The sequence below is a fragment of the Rhamphochromis sp. 'chilingali' genome, assembly GCF_963969265.1.
Source record: "Rhamphochromis sp. 'chilingali' genome assembly, chromosome: 17".
Taxonomy (NCBI): Eukaryota; Metazoa; Chordata; class Actinopteri; order Cichliformes; family Cichlidae; genus Rhamphochromis; species Rhamphochromis sp. 'chilingali'.
This window is the reverse complement of record NC_137944.1, coordinates 18,440,469-18,466,207: the sequence shown is the minus strand read 5'-3', so window position 1 is coordinate 18,466,207 and position 25,739 is coordinate 18,440,469. Positions and strand designations below refer to the sequence as shown.

The 25,739-nt window shown below is 41.2% G+C and overlaps 3 protein-coding genes across 4 annotated transcripts; 1 reads left to right on the top strand and 2 right to left on the bottom strand.

Moving 5' to 3' along the window:
• Window positions 1-7,698: 7,698 nt before the first annotated feature.
• Window positions 7,699-10,419, bottom strand: LOC308384942 (ras-related protein Rab-25-like). Its single transcript, XM_080863618.1, has 5 exons — window positions 10,122-10,419; window positions 9,392-9,587; window positions 8,970-9,163; window positions 8,711-8,791; window positions 7,699-8,622 (listed from the first exon to the last, which is right to left on the bottom strand). The coding sequence occupies exons 1-5, from the start codon at window positions 10,156-10,158 to the stop codon at window positions 8,498-8,500; spliced, it is 633 nt and encodes a 210-aa protein (XP_080719744.1). The 5' UTR covers window positions 10,159-10,419; the 3' UTR covers window positions 7,699-8,497.
• Window positions 10,420-12,659: 2,240 nt separating this feature from the next.
• On the bottom strand, window positions 12,660-21,209 carry LOC308384670 (ubiquilin-4-like; the record flags this gene model as incomplete). Its single annotated transcript, XM_080863224.1, is given in 12 exon segments — window positions 12,660-14,107; window positions 15,323-15,488; window positions 15,567-15,682; window positions 17,246-17,329; window positions 17,761-17,900; window positions 18,056-18,278; window positions 18,441-18,599; window positions 18,757-19,019; window positions 19,119-19,267; window positions 19,446-19,597; window positions 21,014-21,187; window positions 21,189-21,209. Coding segments are annotated over 12 exon segments (1,800 nt in total). The 3' UTR covers window positions 12,660-13,954.
• Window positions 21,210-23,455: 2,246 nt separating this feature from the next.
• LOC308384864 (lens fiber membrane intrinsic protein-like) lies at window positions 23,456-25,658 on the top strand. Of its 2 annotated transcripts, none has more exons than XM_080863497.1 (5): window positions 23,456-23,731; window positions 24,349-24,557; window positions 24,760-24,909; window positions 25,008-25,142; window positions 25,259-25,654. In XM_080863497.1, exons 2-5 carry the CDS (start codon window positions 24,383-24,385, stop codon window positions 25,318-25,320), a joined length of 522 nt encoding a protein of 173 aa, XP_080719623.1. In that variant the 5' UTR covers window positions 23,456-23,731; window positions 24,349-24,382; the 3' UTR covers window positions 25,321-25,654. The 2 variants fall into 2 exon arrangements, with proteins under 2 accessions (XP_080719623.1, XP_080719622.1); XM_080863496.1 differs by lacking the exon at window positions 23,456-23,731 and adding an exon at window positions 23,795-23,916 and having other exon boundaries at window positions 25,259-25,658.
• The last annotated feature ends 81 nt before the right edge of the window (window positions 25,659-25,739 follow it).

Below are 25,739 nucleotides of genomic sequence, written 5' to 3'. Positions count from 1 at the left end.
CAGTGGAACAAAATAGTGTGTGATGTGCTTGTTCGCAAATAAATGCGGTGTCTTTACACTCAGGGCGTATCTCCAGCCTGAGCCATTTCATGTGGACTGCGCCTCCATTCATGAGCCACATGGAACAAAAGCTGAGGAGGAGGAAAATACAGACATGGAAACATCTACTCATAAACTCAATTTCACGCCCCTTTTGTCACTCGCCGTGCTGCCAGGCGTTTTGTGCTCCCCTGAGAAAGAGCCGAGGGCTTTTAGGGGGCTATGTGCGCTAGCTGTTATTGCCTGTCCCATTCTTTTGCTGGAGATGGCTGAAAAGTTTTGCTTCATCTCAGTGTCACACATTTGGAAGCCCGTGGTTTCACATTCTAGTTTTAGCCACGTGGCTTCTTCTCCTCCAGTGTAGGAGTGGTGCCAGGGTGAGAAATCACCTCTGAAATATTGGCGCCAAACTTTTGTCAGGCCACCTTGAAGAAAATGGATCAGTGGAGCTGTGGTCAGAGCAGCAAAACTACACAAAAGTCAGGTGTTATGACTGAGGATAGAAGACTTTATTGTGCTAATATATCAATATGTGGCTTTACAGCTGAAGGCCCCATCCAAAGTTGTGTTTCTTAATGTTTACAGGCCTCCCAAATACTGCACAGACTTTTTTAATGACCTCAGTGAACTGCTGTCTGTGATCTGTGTTGATTTTGACTGTGTAATTATTGCTGGGGATTTTAACATTCATGTGGACAACCCTCAGGACAAAGGGACTAAAGACCTGAGTAACACTCTGGGCAACTTTGGGCTGACTCAGCATGTAACAGAGGCCACACATAATAGAGGACACACTCTTGACCTACTGATCTCCAAAGGCCTGAGCATTTCAAAGGTTACTGTGTCTGATGTGGGCCTGTCTGATCATTACTGTGTTTTCTTTGAAAGTAAAATCTCAGCCCACACAAATATATCAACAACAGTGATCACAAAACGGTGTATAACTGAACACAGTAGTGCAATTTTTAACCAGGTCTTCCCATTAACACCTGACCTGCCCAGAGGGTCAGTCAATGAGCTCGTCAATAGCTTCAATGCTAACATGTTAAATGTAATGGACACTATTGCTCCCATTAAGGTGAAGGTTATCTCTGGAAGGAAAAAGTCTCCATGGAGAAACTCCACACTGGTGAAAAAAGAAAAAAGAGAGTGTAGGAAAGCTGAGCGCAGATGGAGAAAAACAAACCTCCAGGTTCATTATGACATTTATAAAGAGAAACTTCACAATTATAATTTACAACTGAGGAATGCAAGGAGGTCCTACTTCTCTGACATCATCACTAAAAACAGCCATAATGCTCGGGTCTTATTTTCTACAGTTGACAGGCTAACAAACCCTCCTGTGTCAGTGGCAGCTGAACTTCATTCGACCATGGCCTGCAATGACTTTGCCAAATTCTTCACTGAAAAAATCCAAAAAATTAGACAAGCAATTGGTACATCAACAGCAGATCCAGGATATGTACTGTGTCCACCAAAAAACTGTTTAAACACCATGAAACAGTTTCAACCTATTAACAGCAAAGACCTGGAGGACATCTTAGGTAAACTGAACTCCTCCTCCTGCTGTTTAGATGTCCTGCCAACAAGTTTTTTCAAAAAGGTCTCAAAGACTTTAGAGTCAGACCTGTTACAGATCGTCAACTTTTCTTTATTATCAGGTGTGTTTCCAGAATCACTAAAAACTGCTGTAATCAAACCTATACTGAAAAAGGACAATCTTGACAAGACACAAATGAACAACTACAGGCCGATCTCAAATCTCCCGTTTTTAAGTAAGATCATTGAAAAAGCCGTTTCTCAACAGCTCAGTTACTTCTTAAAACAGAATAATTGCTACGATGCCTTCCAGTCAGGTTTTAGACAGAACCACAGCACTGAAACCACTCTGACCAAAGTGTTTAATGACATATGTCTGAATACAGACAGTGGAAAAATGTCAGTCCTAGTTTTACTGGATCTCAGTGCAGCATTTGATACAGTTGACCACAACATATTACTCAAACGACTGGAGAACTGGACAGGTCTTTCAGGAACTGTACTAAACTGGTTCAAAACATACGTAGAAAACAGGAAATACTTTGTATCAATAGGTAACTTCACATCTGAGCAGACAAGTATCACATGTGGAGTTCCCCAAGGTTCCATCTTGGGACCCCTTCTGTTTAACATCTACATGCTCCCACTGGCACAGATTATAAACAACAACAAAATAAACTATCACAGCTATGCAGATGACACACAAATATATATCACTATGTCACCAGGAGACCGAGGCCCTGTACAGGCTCTTGGTAAATGCATTGAGGAAATCAATGACTGGTTGTGCCACAATTTTCTCCAGCTAAACAAAAACAAAACTGAGGTAATAGTCTTTGGCGCCAAAGAAAAACGATTACAGGTCACCAGAGAACTTCAATCTATACATCTAAAAACCACAAACCAGGCGAGAAATTTGGGTGTAGTGATGGATGCAGACCTAAACTTAGAAAAACACATTAAGACAATAACAAAGTCAGCTTACTATCACCTCAAGAATATATCAAGGATAAAAGATCTGATGTCTCAACAGGACCTGGAAAAACTAGTCCATGCATTCATCTTTAGTAGGCTTGATTACTGTAACAGCATCTTTACAGGTCTACCTAAAAAATCAGTCAGACAACTACAGCTCATTCAGAACTCTGCTGCTCGAGTCCTCACTAAGACCAAAAAAGTGGACCACATCAGTCCAGCTCTGAGGTCCTTACACTGGCTGCCTGTCCGTCAGAGGATAGACTTTAAAGTTCTGATGCTGGCCTATAAAGCTCTGAATGGTTTAGGACCAAAATACATCAATGACCTCCTGACCCAGTATGAACCATCCAGATCCCTCAGGTCATCTGGATCCGGTCTTTTATCAGTTCCCAGAGTCAGAACCAGACACGGAGAAGCTGCATTCAGCTTTTATGCTCCTTATATCTGGAACAAACTCCCAGAAAGCCTCAGATCAGCTGAAACACTCAGTTTATTTAAATCCAGGTTGAAGACTCACCTGTTCTCAGCTGCATTTGAATAAAGCACCAAATCCACACTTTAAGCTTAAATTTCAAAATTTACATTTAACTACTGATTTTATCTACTGTTCTGATTTTATCTGTTTTGATTTTATATACTGTTTTGTTTGTTTGTTTGTTTGTTTGTTTGTTAATTAGTTAGTTAGTTTATTTGCTTGTTTTAATCAATTTTAAATCATGCTTTTTATTTGTTCTTGTTTCTAATGTCTCTGTAAAGCACTTTGAATCACCTTGTTGTTGAATTGTGCTATACAAATAAACTTGCCTTGCCTTGCCTTGCCTAATGTGCCAGAACAGCCTTGCCTGCTTCCCACTCTCCAGATGTCATCACTTAAAGCAAAAATTCAAACTTGAGAGCAGGCAGAAAGCTCACCTGTGACAGCAGAGCTAATCTGTTAATGGCACTCCTACTTTACTTTGTTTCTGGACTCAGCTCGAAGCAGCCCACAAATAGCAGATCGATAAATAATTAATAATAGAAATAATAGCTTTACACCTGCAGCTGTTTAGCATCACTGACTCACAGACAAACACTGAGGCTGTCATGGCAACTGAGGTATGTAATATTATGTTAAGTGGACCGATGCTGAGGCTTTCAGCCTCGTTTGTGGCTGTCAACCTGTTTAATTGCATGCTGGAAAGGAATCTTGTGACCCCAGCTGGGCCTTGAGCACAGACAGCCAAGCACAACGGGCTCCGTTATGAAATTAGAGGCTTTTAAAGGAGTTAATTGACTCGAGTATATGGGGAGGCGATACAGCCAAGCACGAGGGGGCAGACAAATGTGCAAACACTAATCTAGAGAACTGAATTATAGGACGTTTTAATTCCACGATAAGCCGAGCCGAGACTAAAACACCTCCGGTCTTCAACAGAGATCGATGAAAGCACTCTTTAACAGTTTGCTTGCGATGAACTCGAGGCAGTAACCCACCTCTCTGCCCATTTTCAGCTTTCTTTTCCTCCACTGCGCCTTTTTATTTTATATTTTTTTGAGAGCACACACAGGCACCCATCAGCTCACCTCTCTTTTTGATTGGTCGCCATAACAACATCACCATGGCAATCAGCGGCATCGACTTGGATTCTATTTATGCGATGATGTCAGCTGATGTGGAAATATCAGTGTGTGCTCTTTGCTGACAGATGCGGGATGATGCAGGAATGTAGGCCGTCACACACACTCACGCCCAGACATTGTTTTCACGTCGTGCACATTTGTAGCTGTGAACCCACACAGTAAGGCGCGAAAAAAAATCTGCAACAGGTGCAAGTTATGTATTTAATGCGTTTTTAAGCATGCCCACATGATGCTGCTATTCAGTGAAAAGCATGTAAGTGGGTGACATGCATTCAAACCACTTTATCTCTTCTTTTGCTCATTCAGGTTCAGTCTTGCTGAATGGCACTTGTACATGTGGAGGCACTAAAGGGCTAAACCTCTGATTAGTGCATGACCTTGTCTGCCACCTGCACAACAGCAAACTAGCATGCATTTCTGTATTTGAATCTCCCCCCCAAAGATAACTAAAAGTCTTCCTTAATGAGTCTAAACATCCTGCTGAATAAACATTAAAAAAAAAAAACTGCTGTCACTCTACTGCAAGCATTGCTGCTTTTCTTGATTCAAAAGCTGACAATTTATTTTTCAAGTCATGTGCATGCGTGTGTGTGTTTGGAGTACTTTAGATGTGAGGAAGTGAAAAAAATCCATTTTTAAAAATGGCTACAGAGGACAGCTGGGGGTTTTTGTTCTGTTTTGTTTTCTCTTTAGATGAAATGTAAATATGAGTGGGATTGTGTTATGATTGTAGGACTTATATCACTGCTGATCATGCGTATAAACAAACAAATACAGGAAGCGGATATAAACAAGTGAAAATGAGCTCTGGACAGGCAGAAACCAAGTGAGAGACACAATTTGCGAAAGCGGGATTTGGAGAGCAGAAGAGAAACTGCAAGGCAACAGAAATGAGAGTTAAAGGTCATAAGAAAAACATAGTTTACAACCCAAACCGTACAGATTTGATGCTCCGACTTAAAACTCCAAGATTTCCCTGCGAAACAAAGTGCTGCAGGGATGGAGAGGGGGGCATCGTAAGCCGGAGATAAACAGATCCATGTTGGGGTCAGAGGTGCCATTGCACTTATCACTTTAGCATATATACGAGTCCTGGTTTAAGACACACTTTTTACAACTTACACATGTCTAGTAGCATGCGAGTAATAGCCACCACATGTTTGTGCTAAATCCATTTCTTTCCAACCATGATGAGAGCCTTACTTTCAAGGTTGGGTCAGAAACACACTGACACACTAGGAAAAAATTGGAACAATCAGCAGAAGGAAATGCTGCTTCCCTGTTCAGCCCTCTTCATTCAGAAAAAATAAAGGAACCTGTATTTTTTTATTTTATTTCTTTTTTAAAAGAGATTTAGTAAGTATAAACCTTCCTTATAGGCATGGGATGAAGCAAAATTTACAGGTTTGGTGACCAGGCTTTCAACCTGTGCAGCTTGCTCAGCCTGTGTGGATTATTACACCAGATGTCTTTCCTCAGCCTATAAAATATCCCCATTCACAAGGTATAATTAAACATTTACTGCCTGGTGCAGAGCCTTCCTATCATATTTTCACGAGAGAAGCTTAATAAAAGCATTTGTGGTCATTTCACTGTAGCAAAATCATCTCCGGCAGAGAAGTCTTGCTTGGGGACACAGCATGCACGCAGCACACACGCACGCTCATACCACAGCAAAGGCTCCTCATGCACATCTGTGAACCAGAGATAGAGCACTATCTGTCCAGAATGTCATTAACTACCACTGCTGTAGATTTATATTCACTCAGTTGTGCCATATGAGCTTGTACAATTACATCCATAGTCTGGAGATCTTCTGCGAGTGGACACGTTGACATAAAATTACCAAGTCTGGGGAAAATGTAAATTAATACCCCACATCATAGGCAGCAAAGGTTGCTAACTTAATATAATGAACGTAAATGTGATGCATAGTAAGAGATGAGACAGGAGTATGAGACATGTAGGCGTTACTAAATGAATGAGAGGGGGAACAAATGTATTTCACTATAGTACCCTCGGGCTGTGGTTTCAACTTGTAACATCGGCAGTGCCATCTACAGGTTGAGAGGAGACATAGCACCTTCAAAGACCATCTCAGGACTATCATTGGGCAAGATCTGAAAACCAATCGTGCTGGTGTGACACCATCTCTCTGCCACTTGGGGAAAAACTACTACTTGACCTATACCTCAAACCTGGAGTTTTGTATATTATATTAATCTCGCCAAGCACTCCAGGTTCCTCCTGCAGTCCAAAGACATCCATGAGTTTAGGTTAACCAGGGGTCCTAAATTAACCATAGAACGTGAGAGTGAATTATTTTATCTATATCTCTGCATTACCCTGGGACAGGCTGACAGATTGTCCAAGGTGTACCCTGCCTCTTGCTTCGTGACAACTAATATAATCTAGAGCACCCTGAAATGATTAGAAAATCAATGGACATAATTCATACTGGTCTATTTCTGAAAATGCTGATCTACTGGATTTTCCTACACAACCATTTCTAGGATTCACAGAAAATGGAATTACAGCGAGAAAATATCCAGTGAGCAGCAGGTCTCTGGGTGCAAATGTCTTGTTGATGGCAGAGAAGAATGGCCAGACTGCTTCAAGCTGATAGGATGTAATAGTAACTCAAATAACCACTCATTACAACCAAGCAGAAATGCATAAAACATTGAAGCAGATGGGCTACAGCAGCAGAAGACCACACTTGGTGCCACTTCTGTCAACTAAGAACAGGAAACTGAGCCTAAAACTCACACAGACAAAAATTAGACAACAGAAAATTGAAAAACCTTGCCTGATCTGACAAGTCTTGATTTCTGCTGCGTCAGTCAGATGGTAGGATCAAAATTTGCATGGCTCCATCCTGCAATGTTGTGGTGCAAGGTTATTAAAGTTAATTTAAAATAGGCTAAAAACTGAAACATTTTGTGACCTTGGAAAACTAACTAACTAAAATAACACATATATAGAGAAAGGAAATGTTCTTACCTTTGGTACCTGTTAATTAAGCAAAAATGTATTATTAACCTGCCTGATGACACATGATAAATGTGTTTATTGAGACTTGTGAGATGTTTACAAGACTGTTAGTCATCTGCTTTCAAAGCATTGTGTTGTTATTGGAATACCAATATCTTGCCTCAGACAATAATAACCATAAAAGACTAAAACTAACACTGAAACTAATGAAAACTAAACTAAAACTAAATCTTTTCCAACAATAAAATCTAAACTGAAACAAGAAAGTACACTCTGTAACCTAGCTGAAACTAAAATAAACAACAAAAAATTAAATAAAACTACTTAGAAAACACAAAACTTTAATAACTCTGGTGTGGGGGATATTCTCTTGGCACACTTTGAGACCCTTATCACCAACTGAGCATTGTTTAAACACCACAGCCTGCAGGAGTACTGTTCCTGACCATGCCCACCCCTTCATGACCACAGCTTACCCATCGTCTGACGCCTTCCTCCAGCAGGATAATGCACCATGTCACAAAACTCTAATCATCTCACACCAGTTTATTGAACAAATCAACAGTGACTTTTGGTTTCAAGTAGGACAACCTGCTCCTTACATTGATTTTGATGCTCTTTTTATTACCTTACTTCTACTTCAGTGTTTGTCAGAAAGCAGTGAAGACAAACTTACCCCACTTCAGTCCCACCCCCCAAAAGTCATATATCTGACAACACATGTGATTGGTCCTAAAATAGCATTAACTATGATGATGTAGGAATACCATCGGTCTCACTGATCCCTCATTTAACTCCACCAATACAATTTTTTAAAGATTAACTTATCTAACAGCATATGAATTGATTCAAACTGGACCAGTCTTATTCAGCTAGTGTGTTAACACTATAACTTTATTTATTTCACCTCCTTTTATCTCCTATTTCCACATAGCTCGAGTCTCATGGAGATGTTTCATGACTTTTTGTTGCAAGTACAAGCAAATAGAAGAAGCATAAATAACTTATTCCAAGACGTTCCCTCTGGATTCCTTTATAAAAGCAATAAAAAATTACAAAGTATTTCTAGAAACATAAAGGAAAAAATGTCATCTAATGCAGAAATTGCCCGTCAGCCATCAAAAGAAATATGTATAAAACATGAAAGTGAATTACCATTTGCAACACTTATTCAGTAAATTAGATACTGTACAGATGGTATACTGAAAGACGCCTGAACACTGAGAGCTCAGTGTCAAGCAGAAGCCTCGCTTGAATGACAGTCAAGCATGGTGATGCTTCAGTATGTACACAGCAGATCTTTCTGGGGAGGTGCCGCAGTCTGTTATTAGCTCCTGCAGCAGCCTTTGCGCTCCTCCTGTGCCTCGCTGCTTGGCCCAAGGGGGCTGGAGAGGGTCACAGCACTGATGGAGCCACGGGTCACCTCTCTGCTGGCCACCTTCTTATGGATCGCTGGAGAAAACGGAGACGAAGAAGATTGGCAATCAACACAGACACAAGTCCAAGTGAGGGTGTGAATGCTCTTTCTGGGCACCTTTACCTGTGAGAACTTCACTGAAAGCTGCTTCAACATTGGTGGAGCCCAACGCTGATGTCTCCATGAACATCAGACCTTTCTTTTCTGAATCGCACCGGGGTTTGAAAAACAAAAAAACATTAATACAGAGCAAAATGTATTCAGCAGTGAAAACACCATTTATGAGAATTTTTGCAAAACATAGAAATAAAATCAGTCTCATATATTAGAAATATTCCAAAACAACATTAAAGAAATAACTATACAACACTACTTAACTTACCTGCAAAGTCTCTGGCCTCATCTGTGGGTACAGTCCTGAGAGTGTCCAGATCGCTTTTGTTTCCCACCAGCATGACCACAATATGAGGGTCTGCGTGGTCGTACAGCTCCTTCAGCCATCTCTCTGCGCTCTCATAGGTCAAGTGCTTGCTAATGTCATAGACCAGCAGCGCTCCAACTGCTCCCCTGTAATACCTGAGGAGGAACACACATGGGCTGGGTGTTACATTCAAACAGGAAACAATTCCTTTAAGTAGGTGTTGTGCATGAAAGAGGTGTGACCGTTAATTAAACACAGTGCAATCAGTGTTACTTAAACTGGCAAACATGTGTGAGCCAACACTGATAATCTCATAATTCCCACCTCAATTGTGTCTGTTACTCATTCGTAAATGGTGTGTGTGCTTATGTGTGTGTACCCACGCTGAGGTGATAGCTCTGTAGCGCTCCAGGCCAGCCGTGTCCCAGATTTGAGCTTTGATGGTGAGGTTATCAATCTGCACGGTCCGTGTGCTGAACTCGACACCGATGGTGGTACGGCTGTCATGGGCGAACTCATTCTTGGTGAAGCGAGACAGAAGGTTGCTCTTTCCTACGCCAGACTCTCCGATCAAAACCACTAAACAAACACACACAACAGGTATTGAAATGGCTCTTAATCCTTTATTTGATTAAAAAACTAGATACCAATAACACTGAGTATTAGAACAAATCAAGGATAAACCTATCTCATGGTAACTTGCTGAAACATATTCTTTTATATCCAGACTTTCTGTCACCCTCAAAAGATACTAGACACTATGACACCACACAGACGTGGCACATCTCCCCTGGGGCTGATTTCACTTTGGAATGGATGGAAGTTTATTTTAATAAGGAACATGCACATGCTCATGAGGCTCTTTGTAAGATTATAACGTGTAGATTATATGTTTCTACAATAGGTCAAAGGTTAAATGGTTTACAGCCGAATGGATACAGAGCGATCACTTCCTACTTTCCCTGCTCTATTCACTTCCTTGGAAATAGCAGCAGGCAGCTACAGCCGGAGTTGTACCTGCCAGCTTCATTGTCTACAAATACGCAATAATACACAGAGAAAAAGACATTCATGTCTTCCTACACAATCACAGCTTAAGCAAACATGACTCACCTTTAAAGACAAAATTGTACGAATCATCAGACCCCATGCTGCACTCAGAGGCGAACGGTTCCTGCTTTGCTAAGTAAATATCCTGAAGGCACTTTAAATATTAGCTCCCAAAGTAGAGTTTAAAAAAGAAAGAAAAACAGAAAGAAAGAAAAAAAATCCAGCCTCAGTCCTGAGTCTCTCTCTCCGATGTGGAGAGAGAGCAAAGGTGAAGAAAAGAATGGAAAGAAAAAAGGGAACTGGTTGAGCCGCTTGCTTCTTTATCTACGCATAGTGGGTAGCTTCAGATTGAGGGCAGGCAGTCCTGAGCTCTCATCAGCTGACACCCAAAGGAGGGCTGGAGGGAGGAGAGCAGGTGGAACAGGTAGAACCACTGGCAGGTAGTCATGAAGCGTCTCCACCCTCTGCTGCTCTATTCACGCACTGATTCTGATCATTTGTGGTGTGACCTCACTTAAAAGGTGGTTTCTGTGTGCAAACACACGTCATCATTCCCCACCTTTCTGATCATTAAACTTGGAGTTAAGAGTGCTTTATAGTGTACTAACTATTATGTAACACACTGCTTAAACAGAATTTAATAAGCATATAGCAATAAGTCAGTTAAACTTCTGGGATATTTAACTGATCAGTTAAGTAGCAGCGGGGATTGTTATTCAGTTTCAGCTGCTTTAGTGTTGATGAGATTAACAACAGATGCACTAGAGAGGCAACAGTGACAGTTGTCCCTCATCTAGTTTTGCATTTGACAGTGTAAATATCTCTGACCGAACGATCAGAAACGGACTTCATGAGGGTGACTGAGGGTTCTCTATGGACTGCGGAGCCGGAGCCCAGCTGGCATTTAGTGTAGAAAACCAGAATTGCCAAGTACACCACTCGTGAATTGTGCTTATCACAGATCAGAGCAGGTTCACCCTGACAGACCAGCTGGAGAAGCTGTGACAAACTTTGTTTCCTGTAACAATGTTTAGCACGACCAGTTTGGTGGTGGGTCAGTGATGTTCTAGGGAGGCATATTCATGGAGGGACAAAGGCTGACTGCCATTAGGTATCAGGAGAAAGTCCTTGGACCTGCCATCTGACCCTAAATTGATGCAGTGGGTCCTGGATTTCTCCTGGTGCACAATACTTGGCCTCATGTGGCGAGAGTACACAGGAAATGGGAAATGGCCTGTATTTGTATAGCACTTTTTACTAGTCCCGCCTAGGGACCCCAAAGCGCTTTACACACCCAGTCATCCACCCATTCACACACTGATGGAGGCAGCTACAGTTGTAGCCACAGCTGCCCTGGGGCAGACTGACAGAAGCGAGGCTGCCATATCGCGCCATCGGCCCTTCTGGCCAACACCAGTAGGCGGTAGGTGAAGTCTTGCCCAAGGACACAACGACCGAGCCAGGGCTCGAACCGGCAACCTTCCAATTACAAGGCGAACTCCCAACTCTTGAGCCACGATCGCCTCTGGGATGTATGAACTGGTATCAGTGACCCCACCCACATTTTCTTGACCCAAATCCAATAAAACACCTCTTGGACATTATTATCATCATTATTATTATTATTTCAGTCCGTCTGACACCATCAGGTTGCACCTCATTCTCCAGATCATGGATGCCCAGATCTAGATCCGAGAGGAGACCATCCAGTCTCATTAGGAGCCTACCCTGACATTGCATTTGCAGTATGCATACCTGATAAACTGAAGCTTTGGTCAAATTGACTAGTCTGCCACATCTTTTTTTCACTTGTGTCTTTAAATTTAGCCACCTGTAGGCTAATAATTACTATTTCCTTTAAAATATCTGGCATCCTTTCATTCCTAACCAATTACCCAGTCTATATCAATGTAGATATCAAGCATTTCCTTTTTTTTCTTCATAGATCTGATGTGTTCAAAATGTTCCTTTACGTTTTTTTAAAGTATATTTTAATTATCGTGATTAGCAGAACACAGCTACAATCGATCCTATATGAATACAAACCAGGAAACACAGTTCAGGCTCACACAGTAATTCATAACTCAGCACTCTAAGAAGATAGCGTGTTATCGTTATAGTGACATGTTTGTCTTACAGACTATTTGTGACTGTATAAAATCTGAATTACCACGTTATTTTTGTAAGAAATACAATATTTGAATCAATAGAAAAGATAAAAATAATATACAGTAAGTTCATTTTTGACAAGACATTTCCTTACAAATAGTGAAAATATTGATTTTAACTGACTAAATTAATATCAGAGATGAAAACACTTCCTGGAACTTTTAAGCATCATTAATAGTAATCTGTGTACTTTTCTGCAAGCTTCCAAGGTATTTAAAATTAAAATATTTAAAATATCATCCAATTAGTGGTACCAAACTAAAACCTTAAAGGATGGCCAACTGTGTTTAAAAACAAAAAAAATAAAAAAACCCTCCAAAAGTAGATTTAATCTTACAGATTTCAACATTTCACATTTAACAAAAAAACAGAAACAAAGTTCAATGACTTCATACAAATTAACTTTCATAATCAACTGACACATGTGTGGGCTGTTTTTAAATCATGTTTTATTTTTTTAGTACAGTACTGTTAAAAGTTAGTTCCAACATGTTCAATTCGGAGATGGATTTTCTTTTTTTCCAGCTGAGGTCAACAGACAAAGCAAAGCTATAGCAGCAGTTGCCAAGGTTACCACAACTACATTGCTGAGAATTTCAAAAGGAAAAAAATAAAAAAAATAAAATATAACAACCTAGGCTTGATTTGAGAAATTTATGATGCCACTGTACCAGAGTTGTTTGTAAAGCCATTCCATCGTTCATTTTTCGTTAATCATTTGATTTCCATTTTATTTTGATGAGACAAATCACCTCTAGGTACTAACTGCACCTTGAAAGAGAAATTAAAATGAAGAATAAGATTAAAACGAAAGGAAAACTTGTTTCATTCTTATTCATTCTAACTGCGCCCTCTGCTTCAGAGACGCTGCGATGTGATATCTGATTATGGCTAAAGTTCTGGATGGTGCGTGAAATTTTCTTAGTTGGGGCAGGGTCCTCAATAACCCACTGAGTGAGGCAATTCACTGATGATAGGGCAGTGGAAGACAGCAGGCACAGCAATGGTGCCTCAGTGGGGAAAAGCCACTGCACCTGTGAGTGGGCACTTTTATCTTGAATGACGTATTATGTCATGTTATTAAGAGCTTGCAATAAATAGTGAAAGCTGTTGGGGAACGACAGCCATTTAAGTAGAATCTTTAGAACAAGGAAAGGAGGAAATAAGGTGGATCATCTGCGTGGACAAGCTACCTTCCTGCTAACACTCAGGTTTGCCACCTGTAATCAGAAAATCTTCATTTATCAATTTGCTAGTTAAATACCAGCAAACCTCACAGTAGCCATGTAGGAAAAAGAGCCAGATGCCAATCACATCACGTGGGTTCAATTTGTATCATGAAAATGTTAACCTGTAGCACTCTACTCCAGTTTTACATGAAGAAAACAATATATAGTGAAAATGGTAGGGAATCCCTTTCCAGGAGAGATTTTCACTCTTATTCTCTGCACCAGAATACCCTTTACGGTAAGAGTGGTTCAGTCCAACTCTACGGCAGCACTCTTGACAGAGATCTGGTTGGATGGTGGCAAAGAGTGAAAGTATGGGAAATGGGGCATGATCTGAGAACAGATGTAGAGTGAAGGTCTTATAGATCCTGCCCACGTTCGTTCCGTTAAGTTGGGGACAATACACTGAAATTTATTTTGGTTCTCTGTAGATGCTGGGTGTTTTTGTGAGTTAGGTATGTATGCGCATGTCTGTGTATCACTAGGTACTGTATGTCTTTACGAGGGCTGTGAGCCCAGAAGTCTCTCGATTGCAGCATTGATGTCTCCTCCAGTAGCTATGAGCGCCTGCAGGTTGGCCTCGCGGTTGATGAAGCCCATAGCATTAAGCTGGTCCAGCTGGGACTGGAACCGAACCTCTGGGGTCTGGGTCTACAACGACAAAATGAGATGCGAGACAAATTATACTAGTACCATACTGTGACCATGTCCATTCCCCCCCCCTTTTTTTCTGTAAAACAGTCATTTCATCTGAGAGCACACATGTTCACAAATTGTACAGTATTGTGCAAAAGTCTTGAGCCACCATTTCTTTATATTTTGCTTAGCCACTTTTCTGTCCTTTTAAAAAGCGTCCTCAAGAAGGCTTTTTGAAGGCCTTTCAATGTTTTTCTTTGGCTGATTTTCCACTCATTTCAGTCCAGTCCTTTTACCTGACCATTTTCACAGGAATGTTATTTGACCACTTAACACAGGCTGATAAATCATCCACCCAAAGATAACAACCTAACTCAAGTGTTCCACCTAGTTATGTTTATGTATGTGACTAGAGAGCTAGAGACCAGTGAAACAAAGCAGCACTTGATGACAAAAAAGTTCAGGATATCCTCAACTCATCACACTATTGCTGTCATTTGCCAGAAGTACGCTTCAGCGACTCATCACCACGCTGTGGACACCTTTTACAAAGTTTATTCGTTATTCATTTCTAAGTGTTGACATTATTCAAATATTTTAAAGTGTAGTGTGTACCCCAGTGCTCACTGTACCTATGATTACACACTTGAATTAAGAGGGGTAAGAAAAATTGAATTCAGTTAACTGCAATTTGCAATCTGACATCTAGTGATATTTTACAGACTTTACCTTTAAGACAAAGGAAAAACTCCAGCAAAGACCTGACACAGGACCAGCAAGGTACATCTGGTCCTTCAGTGGATCGCTCACTGAAGTCTCATCATATATGGTCTAAACGGAAGGCGGCTGTCAAGAAGCCATTTCATAAGGAGGACAAACAGTGAGAAAAGGCTGAGGTATGTCAAAATCCAGTGTGAGATGATCTTGACAGAGGATGGAACAAAAGGCAGCAAACATCCATAGAAGAGCTTTAAATGTCCTTCAAGAAGCCTAGAGATCTATTCCCGAAGACATGACAAAACAGCTGCCTAAGAGAGTTCAGACTATGTTGAAGAATAAAGATAGTGAACCCAAATGTTGACTTTAAACCTTGTTAAAACTGAAAAAAAACTCAGTTTTTATACTTTTCCATGTTTCAATAAAACACTGGAACTATGTCCTATTTTACCACCAAAATATAAAAAGAAATGTGGCTCAAGACACAGTACTGTAATTCCTATGCATGTGTACCGTTGCGCTTCCGCCTCCACCTCCTCCTCCAGCAAACATCTGGAGCATCTGTTGCATCAGCTGCTGCTGGGCAGTGTTTGTTCCAGCACTGCTGGGTGAGGATGCAGGGTTCTCTGTGGGCATGGCCCCTCCTGTGGGTATTCCAGGAATTCCACCTGGCATCAAACTAGGATGAAAGAAAAATTAACAGCAGAGAGTATATCCACCTCAAAAATGAACGATGTTTAAATGTGTGTTAGCATACCTGGGCATGAGGCCTGGTGCTTCTGTCTGCAGTGTCTGTAGGCCCTGCTGGATCTGCATCAGAGCTTGCATGGCCCGTGGATTGGTCATCACTGACAGAGCTTCTGGGTTCTGCATCTGCAACCCAACAGTTCATTGAAATTGTCACAGGATTAGCAGTCTAAATTGTGTGAGCGTTACAGCTGTTTTCACACATGCACTGCAGGTTTGTTCAGCTGACAGAGGTGCATTGGACAACCTAAAAGTCAGACTCAAAGGAGCTTGCAAAGAAAAGCGTCTGGACTTCTTGTTGCTTGAAGACGTTTCACCTCTCATCCGAGAAGCTTCTTCAGTTCTAAGGTCAAATGGTGGGGAGTCCCAGATTTAAACCCAGTGGGAGTAACCCCCCACAGAGGGACAAAAGGACCCCTGATGATCCTCTAATCGCCTGAGCCAAGGTGTGAAAATGGGTGTGGGTCCCAATCAGCCAGAGTTTCGGGTGAGCTCTTTGTGAAACCTGGCCCCACCTTATCATGCGAATTCCTGAGGTCAGATGGCCCAGGATGTGAGTGGGCGTTCAGGCGTCTGGGGAGGGAACTCAAAGCTGGATTATAGATGGCAGACAGTTGGTGTCGTAAACCACTGCCTCTGTTCAAAGATGGTCGCTCACAGTGGACATAGATGTAGCTCAGGCGATTAGAGGATCATCAGGGGGTCCTTTTGTTCCTCTGTGGGGGGATATTCTCCCACTAGGTTTAAATCTGGGACTCCCCACCATTTGACCTTAGAACTGAAGAAGCTTCTCGGATGACAGGTGAAATGTCTTCAAGCAACTTAAAGAAGTCCAGACGCTTTTCTTTGCAAGCCCCTTTGACTACGATGACCTGGATGACTGAGAACCTTCACAGACTAAAAGTCAGACGCAATTACATCAAACATTTTCCAGCTACCTAGTACAAAGTTCATGCTATGTCAAATGGTGCTGCTGTGTCAGCACCACAGGTAATATTCTGCTACATTTACTGTTAGCAAATATTTCCTGCATGCTAGGTCCAGTAGTTCCCTCAAGTGAACCCTGTGAAGTACTGCCAATAGTTTGAAAGCTGACACTTTGCTGTAAATTTGTGACATGTTGTGTGGTACATGTGAGAAAGAAGAACAGTAGAAACTGTATTGATGCAATTATCCAAAAACTGACTCAAGTGGGAAAGCGACTCAACTAACAAATAACAACTATTCAGGAGATTCTTCTAATATTCAGATTTCAGTTTTATTTAAAGAACCTGGGACATTTGCCAGCACTGCTCTAAGTGAGCGCAGCAGCACCTGTGAGGGAGCCGTTTGTGTGCTGTTGTCTTGTGGTTTGGTTGCCCAGATGGAGTCTGTTAACTATGAAACCGACAGTCACTTCCACCCTTCTGGGTGATCATTTGATATACTACTGCCAAATTCACTTCTAATTAAAAATGAAACACGTAATTTCCTCATATTTCAATGTGTTTAATGTATTTTAACTTCTAAATCAGGTATTAAATAGATATTATTTAATGATATAATTCATCATGTACCCTCGGCAGATACATAGACTGAGGCTCATTATGCCACCCTGCAGATCTAATCAGCTCCATTCTTTGTTACAGTCTTTTATAGAAAACATGCAAATCTAGAACTGCGGTACTAAACTAAACAAATATGCTGTACCTGCTGCAGAAAGATAGGCAGCTGAGCTCTGAACTGTTCCTGCAGTTGTTGGTTTCCAGCAAACAAGGGGTTATTCATCAAAACCTGGTAGAGAAAAAGGGAAATACAGTCAAGCAAAATGATCATTCCACATCAGGCTATGCTGCTTACTCACTAAAATAATAGAAAGATTTAAGTAAATTCATTTTAGCACCTCACCACAGCTTTCAAACTGATGCTGTAACCTAATCAATATGTCTTTAGTATCACTCAGCAGCACTTTATCATGAAGCTGCTCTGGTCTAAATATGAGCTTAAAAGACAATCTCTGTATTGTCTTAATGCCAGTGGCTAACCTGATACTGACAGTACATTTAAACCGAGTTGTTCATTATGATCCACTTGTCTATGTATAAACATGTGCACCTGTCTGATGCACATTCTGAACAGAAAAATATTTTAATCTAATTGTTTTCTGCATGGCTGTGCATTATATGTATGTTTAAATGTGTGTGTGTATCCATCTTTAAGCTTACCTGGGAGGCCAACTCTGGGTTTTGAGCCAGTGACTGCATCATGCTGCGCATGTAGGGAGCAGACAGCATGTTCTGCATCAGCTGAGGGTTTTCAGAGATCTGCTGCAGTAGACTCTGCATGCCTGGGCTGTTAAACATGCCTACAATAAAAAAGAAAACAATAGAAAATATAGACAAGAAATTCAAAAAAAAGTAATGTATACATAATTCACTACATCAAAGTATTATTTACAAATAAATAATTTGATAGTTAGATAATATTAAATTTAAGGAATTCAGGCTCGCTCTGGCTTACCATTTCCCAGACTGCCAGGATTGATGCCCAGAGGGTTCGACACACTTGGGGTGGTGCCTGCGGTGGTACTACTGCTCCCCGTGCTGCCCCCTCCACTTTCAGAAGGGTTAGAAGAAGTTGGTGGCCCCCATGGATTTGGTAGGGGCTCTCGGTTCTCTGTCCGTGATGGCTGGGCACCAGACTCGGAGCTCCCTCCCAGAGCTGAGAATGGGTTGCTACCAAACTACAAGGAGGCACATTTGGAAACACAACTGTCAGAATACTACTAGCTATGCAATGCTGACAAAAAAGAGACAACAAATACTACAGAATGAGTGAGAAGTTCAACAAGCACCAACAGTGCACAAAAACAAAACATTTGTCAGCAAGTATTCCTCACAGATACCTGTTCTCTGGCAGCGCTAAACATGGGCTCCTGGATGTCTGTGTACATCCTCCGCAAAGCATTGTATCCTCCTGGGATGCTCTCCAAGTTGCTCAAAGCCCGGTCCTGGTTGCGCATCATTTCTTGCATCATGGCTGGGTTCCTGGCCAGCTCCATGGTCTGTGAGGTGTTATAAGAACAGGAAAGGAAACAACTGAATCAAGGTATCATTTTAAACAGAGCTTGTAAAATCCTTTTAAAAAAGGCAGATAATATAGTGGGAATCTAATATTGTGCTACCTGAATGACACATTCAGCCCTTCTTAGTTCTGTTTACCTGTCTCATAAGCTCAGGGTTGTTGAGCATGTGGGAGATCTCAGGGTTGCGTTCCATCAACTGTTGCATCTGAGGATTAGCCATAATCATCTGTCTCATCAAGTCTGGGTTTGACATCATGTTCTGCACCAGCGGGTTCTCCATAATTTGAGAAAGCATCTCTGGATTGGACATAAGCTGCCTCTGCATCTGCTGCTGCAGCTCCATGAAGTTAGCCGAGCCCATGCCCAGTCCAGCTAGACCACCCAGGTCACCGAAGCCAGCTGAAGGAGGAAAGATTGGAGAGTGCTGGTTAAACACACCACATTTCTCAAACAGTGAAAGGTGTTTGCCTGTATAAAATTACACAAAGTTGCACTTACTCAGTATGTTGGGCGTCTGTGTGGGTGGTGGGGCTGAGCCAGTAGAACCTGTTGTGGTTGAGGGGTTGGTGCCTGGATTTGAAGTGGAGGTACTGCCTGCTTGGGTGGATGTTGAGCTAGAGGCTGATGTGCTACCACCATCTGCCGCCCTACAGAGATGATTTTTTTGGGGGGGAAAAGACAAACTTAGTAATGCTGTGAACGCCTTGTGCTTTGAAGAGAAACATGAATCCAAATGCACAAAAAAGACTGAACTGTAAATCTAATGAATCCTTTTTGAAGACAGACACGAAGCATTTGGTTGAATCAGCATGTTTGTTGACTTACTTGTGTGCTGTTTTTATGACCAAGTGCACTGTCAGGCCATCTTTGATGCCATGTTGGCTGAGGCTGTCGCCATCTTTTAAGATTTTCCCTGCAAAAATCAGAACCAGCTGGTCCTGTTTGGCTTTGAATCGCCTCGAGATCTCTTCTTTAAACTAAAAGACAAGAAAAAAGTAAAAACATAAGAAGTGAACCAGAAAATGTCTTACAAAAAGAGAAGAGATGGAGACAGAAACTGGAAATGAAAATTACAATATAAAGGAAGAGATGATTACTCACGTGACATGCTGCTATTATCTGGTTCTGTTTTGATGCAAACCTCTGGCATTACAGATGCCATTTCTAAATATCCCATTATCTGGGACCATGCACTCTAAATCTATCAGATTACCACTAGTCTTTCAACACTTTGTGAAAATTACATTGATAAAGTACACTTTTGATGAGTATTTTAAGGACAAAGGAAAAAGAAATCACTAGCACCCTATAATCGGCCTTCCTGACTGCAATCAGCCCTTTAGAAAATCAGAATGGTCAATGTCTACCTGTTACTTTTCATCAACTTTACTCTGTTTGATAAAACATGAAAAGCTTTAAGACCGCTTTCTGTAAAAGAAGAATTTAAAAAAGGAATCAGTACCATGGTTTAATAATGGCCCAGAATTGTTGACTACTATCGTTTCGTTCACAGGGGCCTAGCAACCTCTGTGTAAAAGCAGCACAGAATCTACACAAGTAAATACGCATGATTATACAATGCAACTTAAACAATTTAATACTTATACATGTAACCTGGTCATTGCACTAAATGTTATGTACACCAAACAAACACAGGCCCGTGTGCATGAACAGATTAAAAAACATGGCTAGCATGTATGAACAGTGAAACCACAACCATTCAGTGGCAACGCAGCCATAACAAACACATCTGAAGAGATTATCCTTTTATTGTGATTAAAAAGACTGCGTTATGCTTTCAGTGCCCCACGTCGCCAAGCCAACAGTAACACTGAGAAACTGTATATTCCCAAGAAAGCCCAATGACTCAGGGGCAGCACTGAGAATGTTCTAGAGGGAAAGCAAAGTTTAGCTTTCGCTAAAGCCGTCGGGCTGAAACAGAAAATTAAAGTATGTTGTAAATCCGAAACCCCTGTCGTGGTTACATCAACTATCGGTTATATCGGTTCCTACTTGTGGTAGTGGCATAACTAAAGCGTCAGCTGACACTTGTTTGGCTACATAGTTAGCTAATGGCTCTGCTAGCAAGTTGGCTGGCTAACTTGCTAAGTGCTAACACTTAGCAGGCTAACCGGTTCGCAATTTCATCTATTGTGTGGTCATATTCCTCGATTGGATGTCACCAACGTTAATATCACCGAACATTTGTTACCCTAAGCGGCAACATTTCCGCTACACACAGCCCCTTTAATTTCACAAAGCCCCTGGTTGCCGGCTAGAGTGACGACAAATGCTAACAGGGCTAGCTCGTTAGCTTCCTAGCTGAACTTGTGGGCAGAGGCATGACGTTAGAGGCGCAGCAGCTAGCTCCCCACCAGCAAAACCCAACCAACCTGAGTAACAGAGGCATCTTCTGCGATGGCGATTTCTTCTTTGTCTTTAGGAGTTTTCACTGTGACCTTTATAATAGTTCCCTCGGAGGCTTCAGGTTTATTATTGTTGTTATTACCAGGATCTGCGGCGCCTTGGTCAGCCATCTTTACTCCGCCGATGGAACAGCTCGGGTCTTGGCGTCGGCTTCCGGATCATGAGAGGTCAAAACCTCTTTCCAGAACGAATTTCACAAGCTCCCGTATGTACGCTGTCTCTGCCTGGTCATCATTGGTCATCACATGTATCACCAGAGGAAACGGATGTTCTAAAACATCACACGTGTGATTAACATCCCCACCCCCCAAATAAACAAAATCGGAAATGATTTTCTAAAACATGTCTGCACTATAATCAGGCTTTTGGCAGCACATCGGGTATCTTACATACATTCTTTATTTTAGACCGGCGTATTCTTATTTATTTATTTAGGTATTAGGTGAGAGATAAGCCACCCAAGCTTTCATACATTTATCGATTTTCTCTATTCAAACTTTACAAAAACAAAACAAAATTTATTTAAACTTAAAGCATGTAGAAACAAAACGTTCTGTTTTTAAAAGTACAGTGCTGAGCCATATTCGTCCATGGAAATACAATATATACGGAAAAAAACAAACTTTGTAAATAGGAAAAGTAATAGTAAACAAATCAAGTGAAGGTCCAGATGCATCTCTCAGGTTCTGTATCAGGGCTTTACTGGATTTTTTCCTGTCCCTTAAGGACGTGACTTTCATCCATCATCTGCTGTGTTTTCAGCAGTTTAGCTCTTTGGTAATCAACTTTTTATTGCAAAACTGCTGTCTTATGCCGATCAAATTGTGTCATCTTTGGCCCTTTTCACAGATTCAGCTATAGAAATGTAAAACAATCATGTGTTTTTGTGATAGCCTGTGCCTAAAATAATATGTAAGGTATCTATTAAGTGTAGACAAAACAGCGATTACTCTCGTGAGTTTAGGTGCCTCTTTAAGCTTTAATGATTCATAGGTCAGTGTTAGGTGGCTTAAAAAATGGCCAGGCACTATGGCTGGACTGAAAATGAGAGAAAAAACCATCAACGTTCAAAGAATAAGTTAGAAAGGCCTCCAGAAAGCCTGTAGAATTATTGCTCAAGACCACTTATAAATTTACAGGAAGGTCTGGCTCTCTGGAAGCAAAATATAAAGACACGATAGGGTGATCGATACTTTTGCACAGTGCTATAGGTTTTTGTTAATTAATTAACCCTTGTGATGAACCTTTATGCAGTGTTTTTTATTTATTTATTTTAGGTAAAGTCCTTTAACATTTCCTTTATCTGTTGGTTTAGTGTTTTGTCTATTAAGGATATGAACTCTGTCAGCAGTATTGTTAACACCTGCTTCAAAGTCACAGGGGCCAAGCAGAGACATCTGTGCTCACTCTTTGGGAAATCAGATAATGAAGCAGGCAATAAAAATTATTAACATATTTTTCATCTGATTTCAGGAAGTTCCTCCTAGGTCACCATTTCTGTGTACCCCAGAGTGGATCAAATGTATACTTTAAATCCTTCACTCCCGCGGCTATTAGATTACTCAACACTGACAGGGTCCATTTAGATTATTTTTTTCTATGATTGTTCATTTTTAGATACTTGTCCTGTTTATTTATTTTATGTTTAATGTATTTATTTTAATTCTTTTCCCATGACCTCATTCTTTGTTGATCTCTGCCTTGACATGCAACAGTGTTTGTGTTTAAGGACTAGGTTGTGTGAGCAGGTTGTGTCCGTAAGATGCAAACAAATAGTCCTTTTTTGGCATTAATAAAGTGATCTGAATCTCAATCGACTAAGCATAGATGATTTTCATGTATGTACCCCTTTTCCAATATACATGTAACTGTATCTAGAAAAAGTGGACAGATTTTCTAAAAAGCATCATAGGTTCGTCATAGGTAGGTTTAGGATAAGGGTGTGTGGGTGTGATAAGGTTTATAGTGAGAGTACAGAAATTCCCTACGTCAGTGAGTATTTTCACAGTGACCAAACATCCAAGTGTGTGGTGTGTTTTTTCCTATTTCATTTTGTGAACCATATAAGTTGTTTTTAAAATGTTTCAGACTAGTTAAAAATCTCCTTTATAACCTTGTCTGCAGGGTAGAGCTCGTGATCTGAACATATACTGTATCAGGTTTAAATTGTGACAGAGATACGGCTTGTATAGAGCGCTGCCTCTATATGTGTCTGTACATGCTGCCACAGGGGGTAAGAGCTGAAAGAAAAGTGTTTGCTTCAGCATGTTGCATTGACACTGACAGTCCTGCATACCTATGCACATCCCCAGTTCTAGAGCAAGCCATTTACAAACAAACAAAACCCCCCAAAAGGAACACCCCTTCTCTAAGGGCACACGAATGCCAGAGACTGCGCACACACACACGCACAAACACACACACACGCACACGCGTGTCATTTGCACCGTGGCCCCTGTGGTGTTTCATTCAAGTGTATCTCACTGAGCGAGACTCATGGCAGCAAAAGATTTTGCTTTCCTCAACAAAAAATCAGAGGGGACAACTTTACAGTTGTAGTATTGTCTCTGACTCTCTCGCTCTCTTTCCAGCCTGCTCTCTCTTCTCCCCCTCTGCCTGTTCGTATTTACTCTATCTACCTCTGGAAGGCGGGCAGTAGAGAAAGGTGCATTTCCAGAAACGAGGTAAGGGATCAGATTTAACTGCTATTTTTGAGTGTTTATCCTCCAGTGTCACGTTTGCGTTCATGGTCACTTACTGCTGAAGAAGAACCGGCGTAACATGAGAAACAAACTGCGGCATCACACAGAGTAGCTGTTACACATATTTTGCTTGTTCAAGTCACAGTAATGTTTCCTCTAAAGAACAGGTAATGTTAACTGCTAATCAAATGCTGGATTTCTGTAAAAGACAGCTAAAAATGTGATTGTTCTAAGATTGTATATAGAGTAATATTTTCAATCAGATTCATGTTGTTCCAGTGTACTTGTTGTGGATTGGTTGGCTTTATGTGCTGTTTTCAAACTGGGCTAAAAAATTCATAATTAGCTCCCTTTCCCCTTTTTTTCCTGTCGCCTTTGTGTAGTTTTGGGATAATTTGAATGATCGTGAACATTTAATTTTCTGTTTAACGTATTTTAGGTTGGGTAATGTTCTACTATCACATATGCACAGAGCAAAGGCAGAAACACACTGCAGGTGTTTGTTTCAGCTGTGACATATTTAACCTTTTCTTTGCAGGTTTTGATCAAACGGGCTTTTACAGTGTAAGAAAAATGTCTATCGTTTTCTGTTTTTACAGGTGCTCTACAGCGGCCCCATTATCTCTGCTCAAAATGTACAGCTTCATGGGAGGGGGTCTGTTCTGTGCCATAGTGGGTAATATCCTGTTAGTGGTCTCCACTGCCACGGACTACTGGATGCAGTATCGACTCTCTGGAAATTATGCCCACCAGGGTCTCTGGAGGTACTGCATGTCCAACAAGTGCTACATGCAGACCGACAGCATAGGTAAGAGATCCAGGGTGTCTTCAGCCCATTGGACCACCACAGTATTTGTAACAAATCAAAGGAGTGTGTACATTTATATGTCTGTTTTTCATTTTTGGATATTGACATGGCTGTGAAATAAAATCAATTGAATTTCTTTGGCTCAACAATCAAAACAATCCTGTCATACATGCCTTGTTCATTTCTGTCTGTTTTCACCCAGCTTACTGGAATGCCACCAGGGCCTTCATGATCCTTTCAGGGATGTCGTGCTTTGCAGGCATCATTGCTGGCATCATGTCCTTTGCGCACTTTTCCTCCTTTGAAAGGTTCAACCGCTCCTTTGCCGCAGGAATCATGTTTTTCGTCTCAAGTGAGTTGTCTTTCTTTTGAGTCGGCAAAAACACACCAACAGAAACAGTAATAATGGCACTAGAATCACTGACATGTGCATCCCAATCGCCCTCTCAGCTTTCTTTGTTCTCCTGGCGATGGCCATCTACACTGGGGTGACAATCAACTTCCTGGGAAAGCGATTCGGTGACTGGCGTTTCTCTTGGTCATATATACTCGGCTGGGTGGCGATGCTCATGACCTTCTTTGCAGGTGAGAAAGGACATCCAGTTGCAAAAGTCAATAACTGCTTAAGTTACCATTAAATACCTAAAATCCGACCATTTGAATATATTTGATGATCAAAGCCTCATCTCGGCCTGTTGCAGGTATTTTCTACATATGTGCCTACAGAATGTGTGAATGCAGGAGAGGAACCGGACCACGCTAGAGCGAGACAGGCAGCTTGTTTGAGAAAATAAAGACATGCTGCCTCTTCGAATACACGAAAGGCAGAAAGGTGGCCTTGACTGATCTACTGAAGAGATTATGTCTTATACCGATGCTGGAGGTCTTTGATGGTCTGTTTAGCATGTTTTTAAAAAGTCACTGCAGTACAGACTTTCTTTTAGTCACAGTAACAATATAGAGGACAAACGAAACTAATAAAGCTATAACATGACTGATGCTGTTTTTACTAGTGTAATTTGTTACTGGCTTAAGTTTTGTGTGGAAATCTCACCAGGAGATGGCAGCACTAAAACACCACGGAAGTCCTATCTTAGTCAGATTTGATGAGGAATGTAGGGCCACTATATTAAACATCAAATCAGGGATTAAATACCTGGTAAGGTTGTCGTTTTTGTAGAT

Bases quoted from the DNA above. Each gene is read 5' to 3' on its own strand.
- LOC308384942 (XM_080863618.1), bottom strand. From the start codon at position 10,158: ATGGGGTCTGATGATTCGTACAATTTTGTCTTTAAAG. The intron at 9,588-10,121 runs GTGAGTCATGTT...GTGTTTGTTTAG, and splicing joins GTACAATTTTGTCTTTAAAG to TGGTTTTGATCGGAGAGTCT. The intron at 8,623-8,710 runs GTAAAGGTGCCC...CGTTTTCTCCAG, and splicing joins TTTCAGTGAAGTTCTCACAG to CGATCCATAAGAAGGTGGCC.
- LOC308384864 (XM_080863496.1), top strand. From the start codon at position 23,897: ATGTTTCCTCTAAAGAACAG. The intron at 24,910-25,007 runs GTGAGTTGTCTT...TCGCCCTCTCAG, and splicing joins AATCATGTTTTTCGTCTCAA to CTTTCTTTGTTCTCCTGGCG. The intron at 25,143-25,258 runs GTGAGAAAGGAC...GGCCTGTTGCAG, and splicing joins GCTCATGACCTTCTTTGCAG to GTATTTTCTACATATGTGCC.